At 40.5% G+C, this 21,455-nt stretch overlaps 1 protein-coding gene across 1 annotated transcript in view; it reads right to left on the reverse strand.

The window, feature by feature from the left end:
* Nucleotides 1-12,085: 12,085 nt before the first annotated feature.
* The window catches only part of ca10a (carbonic anhydrase Xa), an 88,594-nt gene continuing 79,224 nt past the window's right edge, over nt 12,086-21,455 (reverse strand). Inside the window, exon 9 of the mRNA XM_061908605.1 lies at nt 12,086-12,939. Coding sequence (XP_061764589.1) covers nt 12,917-12,939 — 23 coding nt within the window. The 3' untranslated portion in view covers nt 12,086-12,916. The remainder of the gene's footprint in view (nt 12,940-21,455) is intronic.

Genomic DNA, 21,455 nt, shown 5'->3' on the forward strand with positions numbered 1-21,455 from the left:
TTTGACCCATCGCCTTTGATCACCCTCTGGGAGGTGAGGGGGGCAGTGAGCAGCAGCAGTGGCCGCGCCCGGGAATCATTTTTGGTGATTTAATCCCCAATTCTAACCCTTGATGCTGAGTGCCAAGCAGGGAGGTAATGGTCCCATTTTTATAGTCTTTGGTATGACTCGGCCAGAGTTTGAACTCACAACCTACCAATCTCAGGGCGGACACTCTAACCACTAGGCCACTGTGCACAGTTACCACCACCAAGTATGGAGTGAATCTTCTTGGAAGACGAAGACAAATTTCTTCTTTAATAAAGTACAATTGTAACATACCTTTATTTGAATTTAAACAAATTAGGTCCTCATTCAAATATATTGCTGGCACTAAACATATTTAAAATATCATATAATGTGCCTTTTCACAACAAATAAATGACCTGGACTGAGTAGAATTAGAATTAAGATGAATGTGACTGTTTTTCTAAACACGCTTGTGTAAAAAAATATATTGTACCTAAAATGACTTACGTTTTGCGATGGACCACGGACGTCTGGAACCTGGCTGCTCATCATCAGTCATCATTCATCAAAAAATAAATGCCCGCCACCTAGATACTGCACGCCGATTAAGATTAACTTTCAATATGTGCATGCGCCAGATAAAATTGCGCGCAAACCGAATATTTGCGCGCCGAATCTGCCAAGTAAGTTTGCCCACCAATATATACACACCAGTTAATATTGCCCTTCACCACAATATGAAGTATAAACAATAACACATTGAATAATAGGAGTATGTAAACTATTCCTACCTTGATTACTTCCCTGACCTCCTTAAAGGTTTTGTAATCCATCAAAAATATCTAGACGTCCACCCATTTTCTATCAATTTCCCTCATGCAACTTAAAATGCATCAAACATGTCCAAGTGTAGAGAGTGTTTTACATAATACACATGAGGCCTATTTTTTAATTGTGTATAATTGTGTAATGTAGACATTTTTAAAATAATGTCGACATAGTTCAGTGGGCAAGTGGTGTGTTTTCATATCACATGTTTTAATGTCCTGTGTTGGATTTTGATCAATTGGACCATGAATTTGAAAGGTTGTCCATATTGGTACACAGGGGCGTCGCTAGGGATTTTGGGCCCCATGAAAAGAATCTTTACAGGGCCCCCAACACATAATTTCATATAATTGCATCATCATTAGGGGCCTCTCTGGGCCCCCCGCCATCATGGGCCCCTAGAATCCGTCTCCTTTACCCCCCCTTTTCGGCGCCCCTGTTGGTACCTATTTATTTAGTCTGTGCGGTACACACCAGTGAAAGGCACCCCAATATCTCAGAATTAATGGTTCAAAAATAAATTTGAGACTATTCACAGGCTCTAAATTAGGAATTATCACAGTTTGAAAAACACTGCTTCAAATAGTTTCTCCTCAGAGTGGGGTGGCCTATCAGATTCAACAGGTGGCACGTGCATCCCCAGGCCACCCTCTAGACAAGCCCCTGATGCTTGGTCTGCAGATGACGTATTAAAAGTGTTGTGTTGAATGCAGCTCTGCTCGTACCTCCCCTTGAAATTGTTGTTTTGCAGACAGTGCTAGTGGCTGTGGGACTATTTGAAATTAAAATGAAAAAGTAGTTGTCCAACATGGCAGACATTGCTGTGTTTACTTTGAGGAGTTGTCCATCCATCCATTTTCTACCGCTTATTCCCTTTTGGGTGGCGGGGGGCGCTGGTGCCTATCTCAGCTTCAATTGAGCGGAAGGCGGCATACACCCTGGACAAGTCGCCACCTCATCACATGGCCAACACAGATAGACAGACAACATTCACACTCACATTCACACACTAGGGCCAATTTAGTGTTGCCAATCAACCTATCCCCAGTTGCATGTCTTTGGAGGTGGGAGGAAGCCGGCGTACCCGGAGGGAAGCCACGCAGTCACGGGGAGGACATGCAAACTCCACACAGAAAGATCCTGAGCCTGGGATTGAACCCAGGACTACTCAGGACCTCCGTATTGTGAGGCTGACGCACTAACCCCTCTACCACCGTGCTGCCCCTTTCAGGAGTTGTGCTAAAATGTATTTCCTGCAAAAAGTAAATTCCTGTTGTGGCAGCGCTCACTAAATCTGCACTGCTGGTGCATCGTCTTCCCACAACTAATTACTACGTGTGAGACAGATTATTTTTTATTTGTGGCTATTGTAACGATACGTGTTTGAAATGATTTAACTCTTTAGTGAGAGAAAAATGTCAGTTTGCCTTTTTATGGTATTAATGAGATTGTAAAGAATTGTTGTTGATCCGATGCTGATTGAACCTCATTCTTGATTAGAAGCCACAGTACATACAATTGCAATTGTTAAAAGTTAAAGTTAAAGTCTCACTGATAATCTCACACACACTAGGTGTGGTGAAATTATCCTCTGCATTTGACCTATCCCCATGTTCACTCTCTGGAAGGTGAGGGGAGCAATGAGCAGCAACGGTGACTGCGCTCGGGAACCATTTTGGTGATTTAACCCCCGATTCCAACCCTTGATGCTGAGTGCCAAGCAGGGAGGTAATGGGTTCCATTGTTATAGTCTTTGGTATGACTCGGCCGGGGTTTGAACTCACAACCTACCGATCACAGGGCGGACACTCTTACAAGGTGTTTGGATGTATTCATTACATTTATTCATCTATTCATCCATTTTCTTCCGCTTAGCTGAGGTCGGGTCACGGGGGCAGCAGCCTAAGCAATGAAGCCCAGACTTCCCTCTCCCCAGCCACTTCGTCCAGCTCCTCCCAGGGGATCCCGAGGCAATCCCAGGCCAGCCGTGAGACATGGTCTTCCCAACGTGTCCTGGGTCTTCCCCGTGGCCTCCTACAAGTCGGACGTGCCCTAAACACCTCCCTAGGGAGGCGTTCGGGTGGCATTCTGACCAGATGCCTGAACCACCTCATCTGGCTCCTCTCGATGTGGAGGAGCAGCGGCTTTACTTTGAGTTCCTCCCGGATGACAGAGCTTCTAACCCTATCTCTAAGGGAGAGTCCCGCCACCCGGCGGAGGAAGCTCATTTCGGCCGTTTGTACCCGTGATCTTGTCCTTTCGGTCATTACCCAAAGCTCATGACCACAGGTGAGGATGGGTACATAGATCGACCGGTAAATTAAAAGCTTTGCCTTCTGGCACAGCTCCTTCTTCACCACAATGGATCGATACAGCGTCTGCATTACTGAAGACGCCACACCGATCCGCTGGTCAATCTCACGATCCACTCTTCCCTCACTCGTGAACAAGACTCCCAGGTACTTGAACTCCACTTGGGGCAGGGTCTCCTCCCCAACCCGGAGATGGCACTCATTAAATTTAAATGTTCATTAAATATGTACTTTCCTGGCAAAAAGTGATTCAAAGTAATATTATGACACTGACACATCTCAGCTAATTAGCTCTCTTTGATCATCAAGCTGCTGAAAATAGTTGCTCTGCATTAGGGTTTTTTGTTTGGCGTATCTTGACCAAATTTGTTCGTGTGTTTATTAGGTGTCAGGTTCTGTTTTATGTATTTTCAAACATGAATCAATCAATCAATCAATCAATACATCATTGTTCAATAGCAATGTCGCTAATACTTGGTTATTTTTCAGGTTTGAACGGAGTTTTGTTGGCACTTTTTGGGTGTTTTTTTTACAGGGCCTTTTAGGTAACTTCCATAGTTAGCCACCTTGTGCTTGCCTAAAATTACCAAATAAAATGCATCAAAAAAGAAAAACATTTTTCACACACAGGAATTGTGAATGACAGGCAAAATTCCAAAAAGTGCATTTAAATGACCATATGTGTAGACTTTGTGATCCATGTAAAGACGAGGACTTAATGTGTCTGTCGTTGACAAATGTGTGCCTGAGTGTTGTCATTTTATAATTCACACCTTAATCATACATCATTAAATTGTAAATGTGTATACAGTACAATGTCTCTCTTTCATATTTTGTAGCATTTTCAATTTCAAACATGTGTAACGATAAGAATATTTAATCACAATTCATCCGATTCGGTCAATAGTTAACTGTGGAGAGACAAAGCCGACGAGCCGACAGCAGGCTGAGAGGAGCAGCGGTCCTGACCAAGATGGAGGCCAGGAGGCGGGGCATGCAGCAGAGAGGAGAGGCGTGACGCACTCAGAGCGGCGTTGCAGCAGCAATCAGAGTCAGGTGTGTACACGACACACCTGTGCTCAATCCCTGGATCTTGTGCTGCAGCATAAGAGGGGTGAGGGAGGAACGATCGTGGCAGAAGAAGGAGAGGAAAAACACGACGACAACGACCACGACAGCGACGAGAGAGACCCGAGCAAAGATGAGTCCCCGCAACAGACGCAACCCCCGGCCACCGAATGGTGCACCGCCGCGACCAGCAGGAACAGCAGGTGCGCTAGCAATTGGCGTGACAGACAGGCAAGAAGAAGACCTCAGTTGTATTGAAATAATAAACGTGGGTCAAACCTGCTATGATGCGTCATGTGTCCATCGGCATTGCAACCCACACACGGATGGCAGGAAGTCCGTCACATTAACTTATAATTAATCGTAATAATTTGCAAATAGAAGCATTTTTAATCCATAAATTGTGTACTTTTAACAGATCATTCTCACGTTTTTATTATTATATACAAGGGACTGGATAAGTTTTTAACTTTATGGATAAGTTTATTAAACACTTTGCTTGTTTTTAAACAAAATGAAGACTAACACTTTTTTACAGAAACCCAAAAACAAACATACCCTCTCACAACTACCTACCTCTCATGACACACGCTCACTTTATAACAAATTTGAACAATAAATTACAATAATAAAAATAAGAAAATATTGTATATGTGTGTTGGCGGAGTGGCTCACGTTTCATGCCAGTTGTACACCACAATGTTGATCAGAGTTAGGTTTTCCCATTACGGTTCCAAAGTGCATTTGGGGTTGTTAAATATTTTAATTAGACTACTAAATTTGGATTTGTCATTATTATTCCCAGATCTTTACTTACCTGCATTATTTAAACTGTTAAAAACAATGATTTTAATTATGCTAATTACCGTTGCAGAGTTTGAATTCTTACCCACTTGTTCAGAGAGCATGCAGCTTCACACTGTACTATTAAGCCTCTAATCTTTGAGTTACATACTTTTGAAAAATCACAATTATTCACAGGTTGTCAATCAATTGAATGTTTCATTTATTAAAATTCAGTTTTAACAATGCTGATCAACCTTGCCATGATTTGAACCCTTACCCACTAGTTCAGAAGGCAACTAATTTAACCCACTGTACTATTAAACCTCTTCATTTTGTGCTATAGTTAGTGTTAGGGTTTTCCATTAAGGTAAGGGTTTAGGGGTTTGAGTTGTCTTTAATGTCCAGTTAGGGTTATGGTTTGTTATTAGAATTTCAATGTGCAGTTCCGGTTTCCCATTAGGGTTTCATTGTAAAGTTAGGGTTAGGTTTTCCCCTTAGGGTTTCAATGTACGGTTGGAGTTGGTAATATTTATAATTAGACTTATGAATTTAGATTCATCATGATTATTCCCAGGTTGTTACTCACTTGCATTGTCCATCCATCCATTTCCTACCGCTTATTCCCTTTGGGGTCGCGGGGAGTGCTGGTGCCTATGTCATCTACAATCGGGCGGAAGGCGTGCACACCCTGGACAAGTCGCCACCTCATCGCAGCACTTGCAGTGTTAGCATTATTAAAAAAGCAACTCTAATCAACCTTGATGGTTATTGAATCTTAAACCATTTGTTCAACGATCAAAAATTTTAATCCAATTAACATTTCAGCCTTAATATTCAAGCCGCAGTTGATTGAAACTTTTATTAGTAGATTGCACTGTACGGTACATATTCCGTACAATTGACCACTAAAGGGTAACACCCGAATAAGTTTTTCAACTTATTTAAGTCGGGGTCCACGTTAATCAATTCATGGTAGGGTTAGGGATTGTCATTAGGGTTTAAATGGGCAGTTTGGGTCGTTAGCATTTTTAAGTAGACTTTTGAATTTGGATTTATGATTATTCACAGGTGATCACTCACTTGCATTATTTATATTACTAAAAAAGCTATTTTAAATAATGCAACTTATTCTTGTTGATATTTGAACCCTTACCCACTTGTTCAGAAAACATGGAGCCTAACCCATTGTACTATTAGGCCTCTATGGTCACAGTTAGGGTTAGGGTTTTCCATTACAGTAAGGGTTAGGGGCGAAGGTTGTCCTCAATGTGCAGTTTGGTTAGGGTTTTTATTCAGGGTTTTAATTGGGGCTGTTGACACCCACAAGGCGGGCGGCGGATGCGGATGGCTTTGGCCTTGTTGGGATAACCTCGTTGGTCTTTGGAGTTAGCTTTGCCTTCCAGTGTGAACGTTCCTTTGTCCATTTCTCCTTTGTGTTTGTTCCTGCTTGAGGCTGCAGCATCGGTGTTGACAGTGCACACATTCATCACAATTTAAAAAAAAAAATAGTGCTGGCAAAGGAAATCAGCATCATGTTGTCATTACCGTGTTTCCTTTTAACAACCATAATTCAAACAGCAATTTCAATAATCCATTTACACAATTTACACAAAAATCACAACACAACAAAACATGTATCTGTCACAATGTCAGAAGTGTAGTATTTGGAATTATGTACCAAGTTGAGTATAAAGGTATAATTTCAAGCACTTTCATTTCAACACTCAATTCATTGCATTGCGTCAATGATATTTCCACCACAAGTCTTTAATACCTTGAACCATATCTTCTTTCTTTATAGAATGCCATTTTTTCAAGATTAATTTACAAACCCCGTTTCCATACGAGTTGGGAAATTGTGTTAGATGTAAATATAAATGGAATACAATGTTTTGCAAATCATTTTCAGCCCATATTTAGTTGAATATGCTACAAAGACAACATATTTGATGTTCAAACTGATAAACATTTTTTTGCAAAAATCATTAACTTTAGAATTTCATGCCAGCAACACGTGACAAAGAAGTTGGGAAAGGTGGCAATAAATACTGATTAAGTTGAGGAATGCTCATCAAACACTTATTTGGAACATCTCACAGGTGTGCAGGCTAACCGGGAACAGGTGGGTGCCATGATTGGGTACTAAAACAGCTTCCCAAAAAATGCTCAGTCTTTCACAAGAAAGGATGGGGTGAGGTACACCCCTTTGTACACAACTGCATGAGCAAATAGTCAAACAGTTTAAGAACAATGTTTCTCAAAGTGCAATTGCAAGAATTTGAGGGATTTCAACATCTACGGTCCATATCATCAAAAGGTTCATGGCCGGAAACAACCATTGAATGACCGTGACCTTCGATCCCTTAGACTGTATCAAAAACCGACATCAATCTCTAAAGCAGGGGTCGGCAACCTTTATCCCCCAAAGAGCCATTTTGACCCATTTCACAAAATAAAGAAAACAAATTTGGAGCTTTTTGCTTTGTGCTAAGTATTAACCAGGGGTCTCAGACTCGCGGCCCGCACCTTAATATGAAAATTTTATGTAAGTGCGGCCCGCGAGTTTTAAATTAATGCCGTTTGACAGCATCCTACTTGCCACACCTCCCAGGAGACTCCTGAATTTCAGAGCAATATTTCACGCGAGCGTCTGCTGATTTCCGCCCTTCAACATCTAAACGGGCGTGATACGAAGGCGGTGCCTTTACCGCTGTCCACAACGTGTATCAATATCTAGCACAGCCATCAACGAGTCTTAAATGGTTTCCACAGACACACTTGGACAACTGCAATGCATACTTGTTCAACAGACATACAGGTTACACTGAGAGTTGTGATATAAACAGCTTTAACACTCTTACTAATATGCGCCACACTGTGAACCCACACCAAACAAGAATGACAAACACATTTCTGGAGAACATCCGCATTGTAACACGACATAAACAGAACAGAACAAATACCCAGAATCCCATGCATCCCTAACTCTTCCGGGCCACATTATACACCCCCGCTAGCACCAAATACCCCCCCCCCCCCCCTCCCTCCGTGCGTCAGTTGAGGTGGGCGGGGTTGGGGGAAGCGGGGTTTCGTGGTAGCGGGGGTGTATAATGTAGCCCGGAAGAGGTAGGGATGCATTGGATTCTGGGTATTTGTTCTTTTCTGTTTATGTTGTGTTACAATGCGGATGTTCTACAAAAATGTGTTCGTCATTCTTGTTTGGTGTGGGTTCGCAGTGAGGCGCTTATTAGTAAGAGTGTTAAAGTAGTTTATATCACAACTCTTGGTGTAACCTGTATGGCTGTTGACTAATTATGCCTTTCAATCACTGTCATGTATCAACAGAGATTGCATTCTACATGTGACCGGTTGGCACGCAAATAGCATTGTGTAAAAGCGGGCGCGACAAGTTCAAGAGGACTGATAAATCTTTGCCATTGGGGCACGCCCTCTATACATATATAACGATTAGGTGAAAATCGGAGGATGTAGGCCCCGGGTGATTTTTCAGAGAGGCATTAAACTCCGGAAATCTCTCAGGATAATCGAGGGGTCGGAAAATATGCAGCTGAGCCTCATTAGAGTGATCAAAGAGCCGCATGCGGCTCCTGAGCCGTGGGTTGCCGACCTCTGCTCTAAAGGATATCACCATATGGGCTCAGGAACACTTCAGAAAACCACTGTCACTATATATAGTTGGTCGCTACATCTGTAAGTGCAAGTTAAAGCTCTACTATGCAAAGCGAAAGCGATTTATCTACAAGATCCAGAAGCGCCACCGGCTTCTCTGGGCCTGAGATCATCCAAGATGGACTGATGCAAAGTGGAAAAGTGTTCTGTGGTCTGACGAGTCCACATTTCAAATTGCTTTTGGAAATATTCGACATCGTGTCATCCAGACCAAAGGGGAAGCGAACCATCCAGACTGTTATCGACGCAAAGTTCAAAAGCCAGCATCTGTGTTGTTATGGGGTGCATTAGTGCCCAAGGCATGGGTAACATAGACATCTGTGAAGGCACCATTAATGCTGAAATGTACATTCAGGTTTTGGAACAACATATGCTGCCATCTAAGCGCCCTCTTTTTCATGGATGCCCCTGCTTATTTCAGCAAGACAATGCCAAGCCACATTCAGCACGTGTTACAACAGCTTGGCTTCATAAAAAAAGAGTGCGGGTACTTTCCTGGCCCGCCTGCAGTCCAGACCTGTCTCCCATCGAAAATGTGTGGCGCATTATGAAGCGTAAAATACGACATTGGAGACCCCAGACTGGTTAAACAACTGAAGCTCTACATGAAACAAGAATGGGAAAGAATTCCACTTTCAAAGCTTCAGCAATTAGTTTCCTCAATTACCAAACGCTTATTGAGTGTTGTTAAAAGAAAAGGTGATGTAACACGGTGGTGAACATGCACTTTCCCAAATACCTTGGCACGTGTTGCAGCCATGAAATTCTAAGTTAATTATTGTTTGCAAAAAAAAATTAAGTTTATGAGTTTGAACATCAAATATCTTGTCTCTGTAGTGCATTCAACTGAATATGTGTTGAAAATTATTAGCAAATCATTGTATTCCGTTTATATTAATACATCTAACACAATTTCCCAACTCATATGGAAACAGGGTTTGTAAGACTGATCTAATTTATCATAAAAATTTTATTTTTGTAGTAGCTAAGGAACAAATCCTTTCTTGCTTTCCATTTTAGTGTGCATAATTCAATCAGAGATAGATATATTTGAAGCCACCCTTTTTAGGATTTTACAATTATCAACATTGTTCTCAGAGTTGACCTTATCAGCTCGTATTTTGTTTTTAGGTATGCAAATGCTCAAGCTCACATCATCTTTTACATGTACACTGTGCAAAGTTTTGGTTGGGCAATCATGTGGCGTGAGGACTTCACATTTGTCTATGTTTATTGTCCGAAAGCTTTGTGAAAAACAATTTCCTAATTATTCAGGCCTCGGGGTTTTGGTTATGTTTTTTGTTCTTTTTAAATGGCGGCGTCATCATCAAGTTGACTTTACCATATCTCATATCCCATTACTTTCATTAGACTTCATCAAAATAGCTAACATCACTTAACCTGACTCTTGCCGGATCCTATACGGCAGTGGTGCTTAACCTTGTTGGAGGTACCGAACCCAATTAGTTTCATCGAACCCTTCTTAGTGAAAAACAAAATGTTTTTTTTCAAATTCTATACAAAGTTATGTGTTTTTGGTAACACTTTAGTATGGAGAATATATTCTAAGTAACAAAGACCTAATTTAAAGGTTTTTGGACACTAGGGGAACATATTCTAAGTAACAAAGACTTCATTTAGAGTTATTTGGTTAGGGTTATAATGAGGCCATGCCGAAAAAGGCATTAATAAGTACTTAATGATGACTAGTTAAGAGCCAATATGTTACTAATTTGCATGTTAATAAGCCACTAATTAATGGTGAATATGTTCCCATACTAAAGTGTTACCATGTTTTTTTACTGGTGCACAAAATGAACTGTGTATGAACATCACCTTGTTCAAAGAACAAAACCGACACAGTGCATAAACTCACAACAAATTACACACCTGCAAATCAGTGTGACTTTCTGCTGTTGCTCTATCCGTAATACGCCGATAGGTAAAAGTTTTTATTGACACGATGAATTGGGGGTGTTTTGACCTCCGCCGAACCCCCAATGTCGACTCACCGAACCCCTAGGGTTCGATCGAACCCAAGTTAAGAACCACTGCTATACGGTATAGCTCGGTTGGTAGAGTGGCCGTTCCAGCAACTTGAGGGTTCCAGATTTGATCCCGGCTTCCGCCATCCTAGTCACTGCCGTTGTGCCCTTGGGCAAGACACTTTACCCACCTGCTCCCAGTGCCACCCACACTGGTTTGAATGTAACTTAGATATTGGGTTTCACTATGTAAAGCGCTTTGAGTCACGAGAGAAAAAGAGCTATATAAATATACTTCACTTCATCCTTGTAGTTCGCTGAGCTCCACACAAGGATCTAGGCTTAAGGGCAATGCAAACTCCTTCAAAATCGCAAAAAATAACGAACCAATGAGGATCGCCGGGCGGGATTTCATAGATGTGACGTAGCGAATGTTTGATTCAAACAACAATGTCGGCACGGAGCATGGAGTCGTGTGCTGACATTGATTCTGATATAGCCACTGTTTTGTCGAATCTATCGAGTATTAATTCTTTAATAGATGAACAGAGAACTTTTCGCTGTCGTTATCCAAAATGTCGGCTGTTCTCTTTTGGATTTCCTAGCGTCACGGGTTAAATCCAATGTGAGTGGTTGAAGTATCATGTTAATAAAGGTAACGGACAAGTGGTTTATCCTATCATATACAATGATATTTTTTTTCACAAGGCCCCGCCTTCTGAAATACATCTCCTATTGTGAAGTCCAAGATCCTTGTGTGGAGCTCAGCGAACTACAAGGATCTGGCGAGAGTCAGGTAAACATCACTGCCACCATTGGAAAGAGTAAAGGTGAACTTCCTCAACATTATTCCTTTCTTTACATTAATCTTTAACATGTTCTTTTTTGGCGTCTTCAATCTCTGTCCTTCTTGCTTCTTAACCATTTCCTTCAAATCGTTATTTGCACAATGAGATGTTGTTATTTGTGTTTCACAGTCTATAATCTCTGAGTTGAACTCCGCTGCCTTCATCAGGTTAACAATCATGGCACTGCTTTGTTTGATTTGCTTGCCAAGGTCGGCACATTTTTTCAGCAACTTTCTGTTCAACGGTTGAGACGGTCTCCAGGATGGCATTGATCGAGACGTCAGCTCTCTCACCTTTGCCTGCAATTTCCAGCTTTTTCTCTGTTGATGTGGCACTTTTTTTCTTAGCATTCTCTTTTGCTGTACGTCGCCGTCTTTGTAGTAGGTCTGGGTTTCAAGTTCTATCACATCATTTCAGAAAGCATGCCAATGTGACCGCACCAACCTCCACTCCATTTTCGTGGGCTTTAGAGAAGACACATCATTGCGGCATTTCTTGGCACATCTAGCAAAGTACACTTCAGTTAACCACAAATATTTCAGAATTACGGAACACTTGCAATACAGAATGGCTTCAGACCAATTTATTGGGCTGAGAATATTATTCATACAGTGTATGACAATTGTAACTTATAAAGAAAAAAAATACAATCAACTGATATTCCTGCAGAATTCTTATTGTGGTAACATTCATTCAATACTTATCTCTTTAAAAATAATTTTCAATTAAATATTTGAAAAAATATGCATGAATTGTAACATGATGAGCCGTTTGCTCCAGTTAGAATTGAAATAAACACAAATGCGACCAAAACTCTTGATACTCTTGCAACCCGCCCTTTTCAATCTTTCAATCAAACCTGTATCTTCCGGCATGAGAGACGAGCGTGCGAGCTACCTAGATACTCCGAAACCAGCACTGCTCTTGACGTTGTCAGGGAGTGAGATTCACCAACGTACACATGGTTGGCCTCCGTTTCTCTCCGAGGCTGCAGAAACTTGAAATATATATTTCAAAAAGTTTGTTGTTACATTGCATGGAGGAAATGAAACATATTTTTCAACCACAAGAAGATAGAAATAAAATACTTTAACCAACCAAACAAATACCTTCGTGTTTCTTATGTTGTTTGTTTCTGACAAAAACATGTTTGTATCAAAATGTCTGATGTGGTTGTAAAGTGAGGAAAGGGCTCGGTACGAATGTATGTGTTTGTGTTGGATACCCTTCACAGTTCTCAATGTACAAAAAGCACAGCCAAGTTGATTGAGTTCCTTAATTTCGGATACAATCAATTATTTCCGTCACACGAGAGACACGTCTGGTTGCTCAGTGGTCCCCCAATTGGTCTTGTTCTTCACCTCTGACACGTGTGCTCCTCAAATGGATCCTATTTTAGTAACCATTCATTCACTGAAAGAGAGGAAAAGACAAAAGATGTAGACATCTTTTATCAGTAATGCAATTGTAAACATTAAAAACAAATGACAAAATTAATTGCTCCACACCCATTTGAACCAAAGCACATGTTCATGATGCATTGCATTATTCTTGGCTTTTTTTTTTTTTTCATTTAATGCTTTCACTTTGATTTCATTCTCATTCATCTTCAACTTCATTCAAAATAATTCACACATGTATCATTTGTGTTGTAATGTGACATTTTTTATGTTACGGTTTCTCAATTCCTAAAAATAATAAAAGCACCTTAAACATGATTGGTGCTTCGAAGCCAGTGAAAAAGTGTGAATAGCACATAACTGTGGCACTTTCAAGGACAGTCGAGTAGTTCCAAACAGAGGTGTCAATATGTTTTAAGAAGAGGGGAAGCTGAGCCACCTGGAGATGCACAAATACAAATATAGTAATCTTGTCAGAACGGGGGCTATGGTGTGGTTTGTTTTCCCGTAATGCAAAGGAAGGTGACGGTACATGGCGTGAAGGTAAAGACATATTTTAATTTATCGATATAAAAAAAGTGCAAACTAAAGGCAAGCACAAAGCTGAGAACAAACTTGGCTCAATAAAAAACCTACCACAAAAGCAAAACTATGGATATGAAACAAAAGACTCGCTAAATGTGACATGAATAAACAAAACTTACCTGGAAGGCAATGACCAGAGCGATACATAACCGGAGTGAACAGAGCATGGAGCAACAACAATGATGTCAGGCCAACTGCCTGGCAACTACAAGCTTAAATAATAGTGACATGATTAACACAGGTGCGTGAGTCCTAAACAAATCAGGTGCGTGAGTCCAAATGAGTACAGGTGAACTAATCGGCCGTCATAGTGACAAAACAATGGAGCGTAAACAGGAACTAAAAAGAGTCTTAAACCAACAGAACATAACTAAAAAAACAAGACCATGGAACATGACAAATCTATTCAACAATAATATATACAAACCCTTTTTCTATATGAGTTGGGAAATTGTGTTAGATGTAAACATAAACGGAATACAATGATTTGCAAATCATTTTCAACCCATATTCATTTGAATATGCTACAAAGACAACATATTTGATGTTCAAACTGATAAACTTTTTTTTTTTTTTTTGCAAATAATCATTAACTTTGGAATTTGATGCCAGCAACAAGTGACAAAAAAGTTGGGAAACGTGGCAATAAATACTGATAAAGTTGAGGAATGCTCATCAAACACTTATATGGAACATCCCACAGGCGTGCAGGCTAATTGTGAACAGTTGGGTGCCATGATTGGGTATAAAAGCAGCTTCCATGAAATGTTAAGTAATTCACAAACAAGGATGGGGTGAGGGTCACTCCATTGTAAGCAAATTGTCCAACAGTAATTAGAACAACATTTCTCAACGAGGTATTGCAAGGAATTTAGGGATTTTACCATCTACGGTCCGTAAAATCATCAAAAAGTTCAGAGAATCTGGAGAAATCACTGCACGTAAGCGGTGATATTACGGACTTTTGATCCCTCAGGCGGTACTGCATCAAAAACAGACATCAATGTGTAAAGGATATCACCACATGGGCTCAGGAACACTTCATAAAACCACTGTCAGTAACTACAGTTGGTCACTACATCCATGTAAAGCCAAACCCATTTATCAACAATATCCTGAAACGCCGCTGGCTTGCCTGGGCCGAAGCTCACCTAAGATGGACTGATGCAAAGTGGAAAGGTGTTCTGTGGACTGACGAGTCCACATTTCAATTTATATTTGGAAACAGAGGACGTGGTGTCCTCCAGAACAAAGAGGAAAATAACCATCCGGATTGTTATAGGCGCAAAGTTCCAAAGCCAGCATCTGTGATGGTATGGGGGTGTATTAGTGTCCAAGGCATGGGTAACTTACACATCTGTGATTGCACCATTAATGCTGAAAGGGCCATACAGGTTTTGGAGCAACATACGTTGTCATCCAAGCAACGTTATCAAGGACGCGCCTGCTTATTTCAGCAAGACAAGTGTTACAACAGCGTGGCTTCGTGATAAAAGAGTGCGGGTACTTTCCTGGCCCGCCTGCAGTCCAGACCTGTCTACCATTGAAAATGTGTGGTGCATTATGAAGCGTAAAATACAACAGCGGAGACCCTGGACTGTTGAACGACTGAAGCTCTACATAAAACAAGAATGGGAAAGAAATCCACTTTCAAAGCTTCAACAATTAGTTCCATCAGTTCCCAAACGTTTATTGAGTGTTGTTAAAAGAAAAGGTGATGTAACACAGTGGTGACCATGCCCTTTCCCAACTACTTTGGCACGTGTTGCAGCTATGAAATTCTAAATTAATTATTATTTGCAAAAAAAAATTAAGTTTATGAGTTTGAACATCAAATATCTTGTCTTTGTAGTGCATTCAATTGAATATGGGTTGAAAAGGATTTGCAAATCATTGTATTCCGTTTATATTTACATCTAACACAATTTCCCAACTCATATGGAAACGGGGTTTGTATGATCCACTGAAGATAATCCTGTATGAACGAGCTCATCTCGACCTTACACGATGAAACTGACAGATTTATGATCATATTCTAATGAATAATAAAAGGTTATGTAATTTATTTATTTGAAGTCACATTACGACCACTTTATAAAGCTGGTTTTAACTGAAGTCAAGCGATAATAAATTTTTTAGTACATGTAAACATAGAGTTTGTGCACGGGGGACTGCAGAGGGGCCCTTCTTGAGTCTTATAAATGGGGGCCTAGAATTTGGTGCGATGCGCCTGCTTAAATGGGAGACATCCGTCTTGACATTTCAATAAGTGTACTATGTACACTGTAGGGTTCTAAGGTATACCGGTACTAATAAATTACCCCAGTATTAATTAATCAGAAAACGTTGTTTTTTTTTACGGGCATGACGGCGCGCCGTCGTCATGTCGAGTCATTGCTGGTTTTACGAGCAGAGGAGCACGTTCGGCAACACACTTGCACAGAGTACTTACAGGTAGACACAGTGTGTAGACAGAAAAGGGAGAACGGATATATTTTGGCTTAAAAAATAACGATAAAGGTGAAGCTATGACACTAAAACGCTGCTCAGCAAGATGTACTTCAAAACAAGGCTAGCGAGTTAGCGGCTAACGTCCATCCGCAGTCAGCAGTGTTTTAGCTAATTCTAAATCACTCAGTCTCGGTGGCGATAAATACAGTCAACTTCTGACAAGTATCATCCCTGCAGGACGAGGAATAGCTAAACATGCTTCAGGGCACATCGTAGGAGGACACAATAGCTCACCGCTAACAGCAAACTAGTGCGTCACAATGTAAACAAACGCCATGGGTGGATCTGCACCTAACATCGACTGTAATGATGCAAAGTACAAGAGCCTTTTATAGTCAATACTACCATGATTACATCGATATTATTTAGCATCACAAAATATTTTTTTAAAATTTATATTATGTTTATAAAGTCAGGAAATACGTCCCTGGACACAAGAGGACTTTGAAAATGACCAATGTGTGATCCTGTAACTACTTGGGATTGGATCAATACTCAAATTTGTGTTATTATCCAAAACTAATGTAGAGCATTAAACAACAGAGGAATAAGTGATTATTACATTTTAACAGAAGTGTGGATGGAACATGTTAAAACAAAACATTTGCAGATATCAACAGTAAATGAACAAGTAGATTAATAATAAATTTTCTTCCACTTGTCCTTAATAATTTTGACAAAATAATAGAATGATAAATGACACAATATGTTACTGCATATGTCCGCAGCTAAATTAGGAGCCCTTGTTTGTTTACTTACTACTAAAAGACAAGTTGTCTACTACAGTGGTTCTCAAATGGGGGTATGCATACCCCTGGGGGTACTTGAAGGTATGCCAAGGGGTACGGGAGATTTTTTGAAAATATTCTAAAAATAGCAACAATTCAAAAATCCTTTATAAATATATTTATTGAATGATACTTCAACAAAATAAGAATGTAAGTTCATAAACTGTGAAAAGAAATACAACAATGCAATATTCAGTGTTGACAGCTAGATTTTTTGAGGACATGTTCCATAAATATTGATGTTAAAGATTTTTTTTTTTGTGAAGAAATGTTTAGAATTAAGTTCATGAATCCAGATGGATCTCTATTACAATCCCCAAAGAGGGCACTTTAAGTTGATGATTACTTCTACGTGTGGATATCTTTTTTTAAATAATTGAATCGCTTGTTTAATTTTCAATAAGTTTTTAGTTATTTGTATACCTTTTTCTCCAAATAGTTCAAGAAAGACCACTACAAATGAGCGATATTTTGCACTGTTATATAATTTAATAAATCATAAACTGATGACATAGGGCTGTATTATACTTCTTTATCTATTTCTTTTTAACCAAAAATACTTTGCTCTGATTAGGGGGTACTTGAATTAAAAAAATGTTCACGGGGGGTACATCACTGAAAAAAGGTTGAGAACCACTGGTCTAGTATGTCAACTATTTTATTTAAGGACAAACTTGCAATAAGAAACATATGTTTGATGTACCGTAAGATTTTTTTGTTAAAATAAAGCCATCAATGGCATTTTTTTGCAGTTCTCTTTATTTAGAAAAGTATCGAAATACATTTTGGTACCAAATTATTGGTATGGGGACAACCCTTGACTTAGATCCCAAGCACACACATCGTGACAGTGCGGCTTGCACAGGAAAAGCCGAAGCTAACTCTGTCGCTGGCTCTCAGTTTGTGTGCAAAGCACCTAATACGTGGTCCAATCCATTACGCCTGACATATGATACTGACTGTTAAAAAAAAAAAAAAAACAGGAGGTTACACAAGATCTCATTCACACTTTGTTGTTACACACTTACTGGAAATGATGATCAATATTTATCTTTTCCTGCTCACTACTTTCCAACGCCATGGGTTGCTCATCAACGGCCATTATTTCCAGTTAGTTCCTTCCCTATTGCGGGTCTAACGTGTCCAGGACTGCACATGCGCACATGACATTTTAGGTGCAACATCCAGGTGCAGCCCGTGCATTGCATTTTGCCGTGCTTCTCAGTGTGAACGCAGTAATGCACTGAAAAGACTGCGTGTGTGCAAACGGCCAATTGGCACAGAGCCTGTTGTTGCCATAGTTATGTGTCAAAGATGGATTCATTTTTTAAGGCTTCATTTCATAGTGAGCATGCTAGTGTGTGTGGTCGTCCCCATGACTTTACAAATAACGAGTGAAAGCAAATCATTTGTGAAGATTAAAAAAAAGTGTTATTTGAAAGGCTAAAAGGACCTCAAAAATGGGAAGCACTTTCATTTGGATGAAAGTATCAGGGGCACAGTTTGACTGACAGATCAGTGCTGTGCTGGGCTGTCAAAAAGGTCAAATTCTTAGATGAACACTCAGGTCTACATGCTGGAGTAACTTTGTCTCAAAGCTGCCCAGGAAGCTTTCTAGGTTCCTCTGGTGGTGCTGGAGGAGGTGGCCGGAGACAGGCAAGGTGGGCACAGGAAATCGGGGAAAAGCTTAAAAAAACATCCATCCATCCAATTTTTACCGCTTATTCCCTTTGGGGTCGCTGGTGCCTATCTCAGCTACAATCGGGCGGAAGGTGGTGTACACCCTGGACAAGTCGCCATCTCATCACAGGGCCAACACAGATAGACAGACAACATTCACACTCACTCACAGTTAATTTTTTTCATATTCCATGTAGATCGCTATTCAACTTAAAGTCAGTCATTTTATTATCTGAAAGATTACAAATCCTAGTGGAATTTACAATCTTTTAATCTTTTAAATAGTGACTAAAAGTATACTTGTTACAGATGTTCGAAATGTGTTGTCCAAGTACAATGGGGCAAAAAGGTATTCAACTCCCTGCTAATATAGAAATTTTAGGCCCTTATAGAGACATGAAAAGTACATATTTTTTATGAGCGGTTTATTGTGACACAGAGAGACAAAAGGTACAAAAAAAAACAACATTTGTTTGGGGTTTTTGATAGTGTGAAACAAGTATTTGAACTCAGTTAAGAAATCCTTTTTACAAGTACAGAGGTTGGATGTTTCTTTTAGTCAGGGGCAAGGCATGGAGCCCCTCCCCATATTCACGGCAGAATGCAAACGAAGTCCCTGTGGCATCCGCCTGCAGATCGGGACGTGACTTAACGTGGGTGTGGGTCAACGTTGAGGCACGCAACTTTCCCCCACAATGGACCGCCAAAGAAGAATGTGTGCAGAGCGAAGAAGAGAGTTTGTTAAATTACCACTGATAGTCACACACACACTAAGAGTGGTGAAATTACCCTCTGCATTTTAACCCATCCCCTTGTTACCCCACCTGGGAGGTGAGGGGAGCAGTGAGCAGCAGCGGTGGCTGCGCTCGGGAATCATTTTGGTGATTTAACCCCCAATTCCAACCCTTGATGCTGAGCGCCAAGCAGGGAGGTAATGGGTCCCATTTTTATAGTCTTTGGTATGACTTGGCCGGGGTTTGAACACATTTGACTAACTGCACTAGAGCAAGCCCGGTCACAGGCAATTACAGAGCCTGCTAGCCTGGGTATGGAGTCAGTTAAGTTAGAACTAGCCAGCGCCAGGCTGGATGATCCCTGTACACAGCAATTTTCGTAGAATAATACACAACTCACAAAATGTTTTTTCTACTGTGTCTATGACTACGTCAGAGTTAGACATGCGTTCTACTGAGGTGGCAAATTATGATGCGTTCAGTTTATCGCAGCGCCAAGTAGACAATCTGAAAATTCCCGTCATATCAATTCCTAGATATGGTCGTAATTATTTTAAGTACACTGCGCATAATAAACGCAACATTATTAATATTGCTACGACGGATAATTTCATCAACAACTCCTTAAAACAGCCCACTACCTATAATATGGGCTTTCTAAACATCAGATCTTTGTCTCCCAAAACGTTATTAGTCAATGAGGTCATTAGAGACAACAACCTTAACGTCATCGGTCTTAGCGAAACCTGGCTTAAACCAGACGACTTTTTTGCGATAAATGAGGCATCCCCTCCTAACTATACGAATGCGCATATTGCCCGTCACCTCAAAAGGGGAGGGGGTGTCGCACTAATATACAACGAAAACTTTAACTTTAGTCCTAATTTAAATAATAAATATAAATCGTTTGAGGTGCTTTCTATGAAGTCTGCCACACTTCTGCCTCTGTGCCTGGCCGTTATCTACCGCCCCCCAGGGCCCTATTCGGACTTTATTAGTGAATTCTCAGAGTTTGTTGCTGATCTAGTGACGCACGCCGATAATATAATTATAATGGGGGACTTTAATATCCATATGAATACCCCATTGGACCCACCGTGCGTGGCGCTCCAGACTATAATTGATAGCTGTGGTCTTACACAAATAATAAATGAACCGACGCATCGCAGCGGCAATACGATAGACCTAGTGCTTGTCAGAGGTATCACCGTCTCCAAAGTTATGATACTCCCGTATACTAAAGTAATGTCCGATCATTACCTTATAAAATTCGAAGTTCAGACTCATGTTCGGCAAGCTAATAAGAATAATAAATGCTATAGCAGCCGCAACATTAATGCTGCCACAACGACGACTCTTGCGGACCTACTGCCCTCGGTAATGGCACCGTTCCCAAAGTATGTGGGCTCTATTGATAACCTCACTAACAACTTTAACAACGCCCTGCGCGAAACCATTGATAGTATAGCACCGCTGAAGTTAAAAAAGGCTCCAAAAAGGCGTACGCCATGGTTTACTGAAGAAACTAGAGCTCAGAAATTATTATGTAGAAAGCTGGAACGCAAATGGCGCACGACTAAACTTGAGGTGCACCATCAAGCATGGAGTGATAGTTTAATAACTTATAAACGCATGCTTACCTTAGCTAAAACTAATTATTACTCAAATCTCATCCGCATTAATAAAAACGATCCAAAATTTTTGTTTAGTACAGTAGCATCGCTAACCCAACAAGGGACTCCTTCCAGTAGCTCCACCCATTCGGCAGATGACTTTATGAAGTTCTTTAATAAGAAAATCGAACTTATTAGAAAGGAGATTAAAGACAATGCGTCCCAGCTACAACGGGGTTATAGTAACACAGATACGATTGTGTATACGGCGGATACTGCAAATATCCAAAATAGTTTCTCTCGTTTTGATGAAATAACATTAGAAGGATTGTTACAACGTGTAAATGGAATAAAACAAACAACATGTTTACTTGACCCACTTCCTGGGAAACTTATCAAGGAGCTTTTTGTATTATTAGGTCCATCAGTGCTAAATATTATAAACTTATCACTTTCCTCGGGCACTGTTCCCGTTGCATTCAAAAAAGCGGTTATTCATCCTCTCCTTAAAAGACCTAACCTCGATCCTGACCTCATGGTAAACTACCGACCGGTGTCTCACCTTCCCTTTATTTCGAAAATCCTCGAAAAAATTGTTGCAGAGCAGCTAAATGAGCA

Source organism: Nerophis ophidion, linkage group LG08 (assembly GCF_033978795.1).
Source record: "Nerophis ophidion isolate RoL-2023_Sa linkage group LG08, RoL_Noph_v1.0, whole genome shotgun sequence".
NCBI classification, from domain to species: Eukaryota; Metazoa; Chordata; class Actinopteri; order Syngnathiformes; family Syngnathidae; genus Nerophis; species Nerophis ophidion.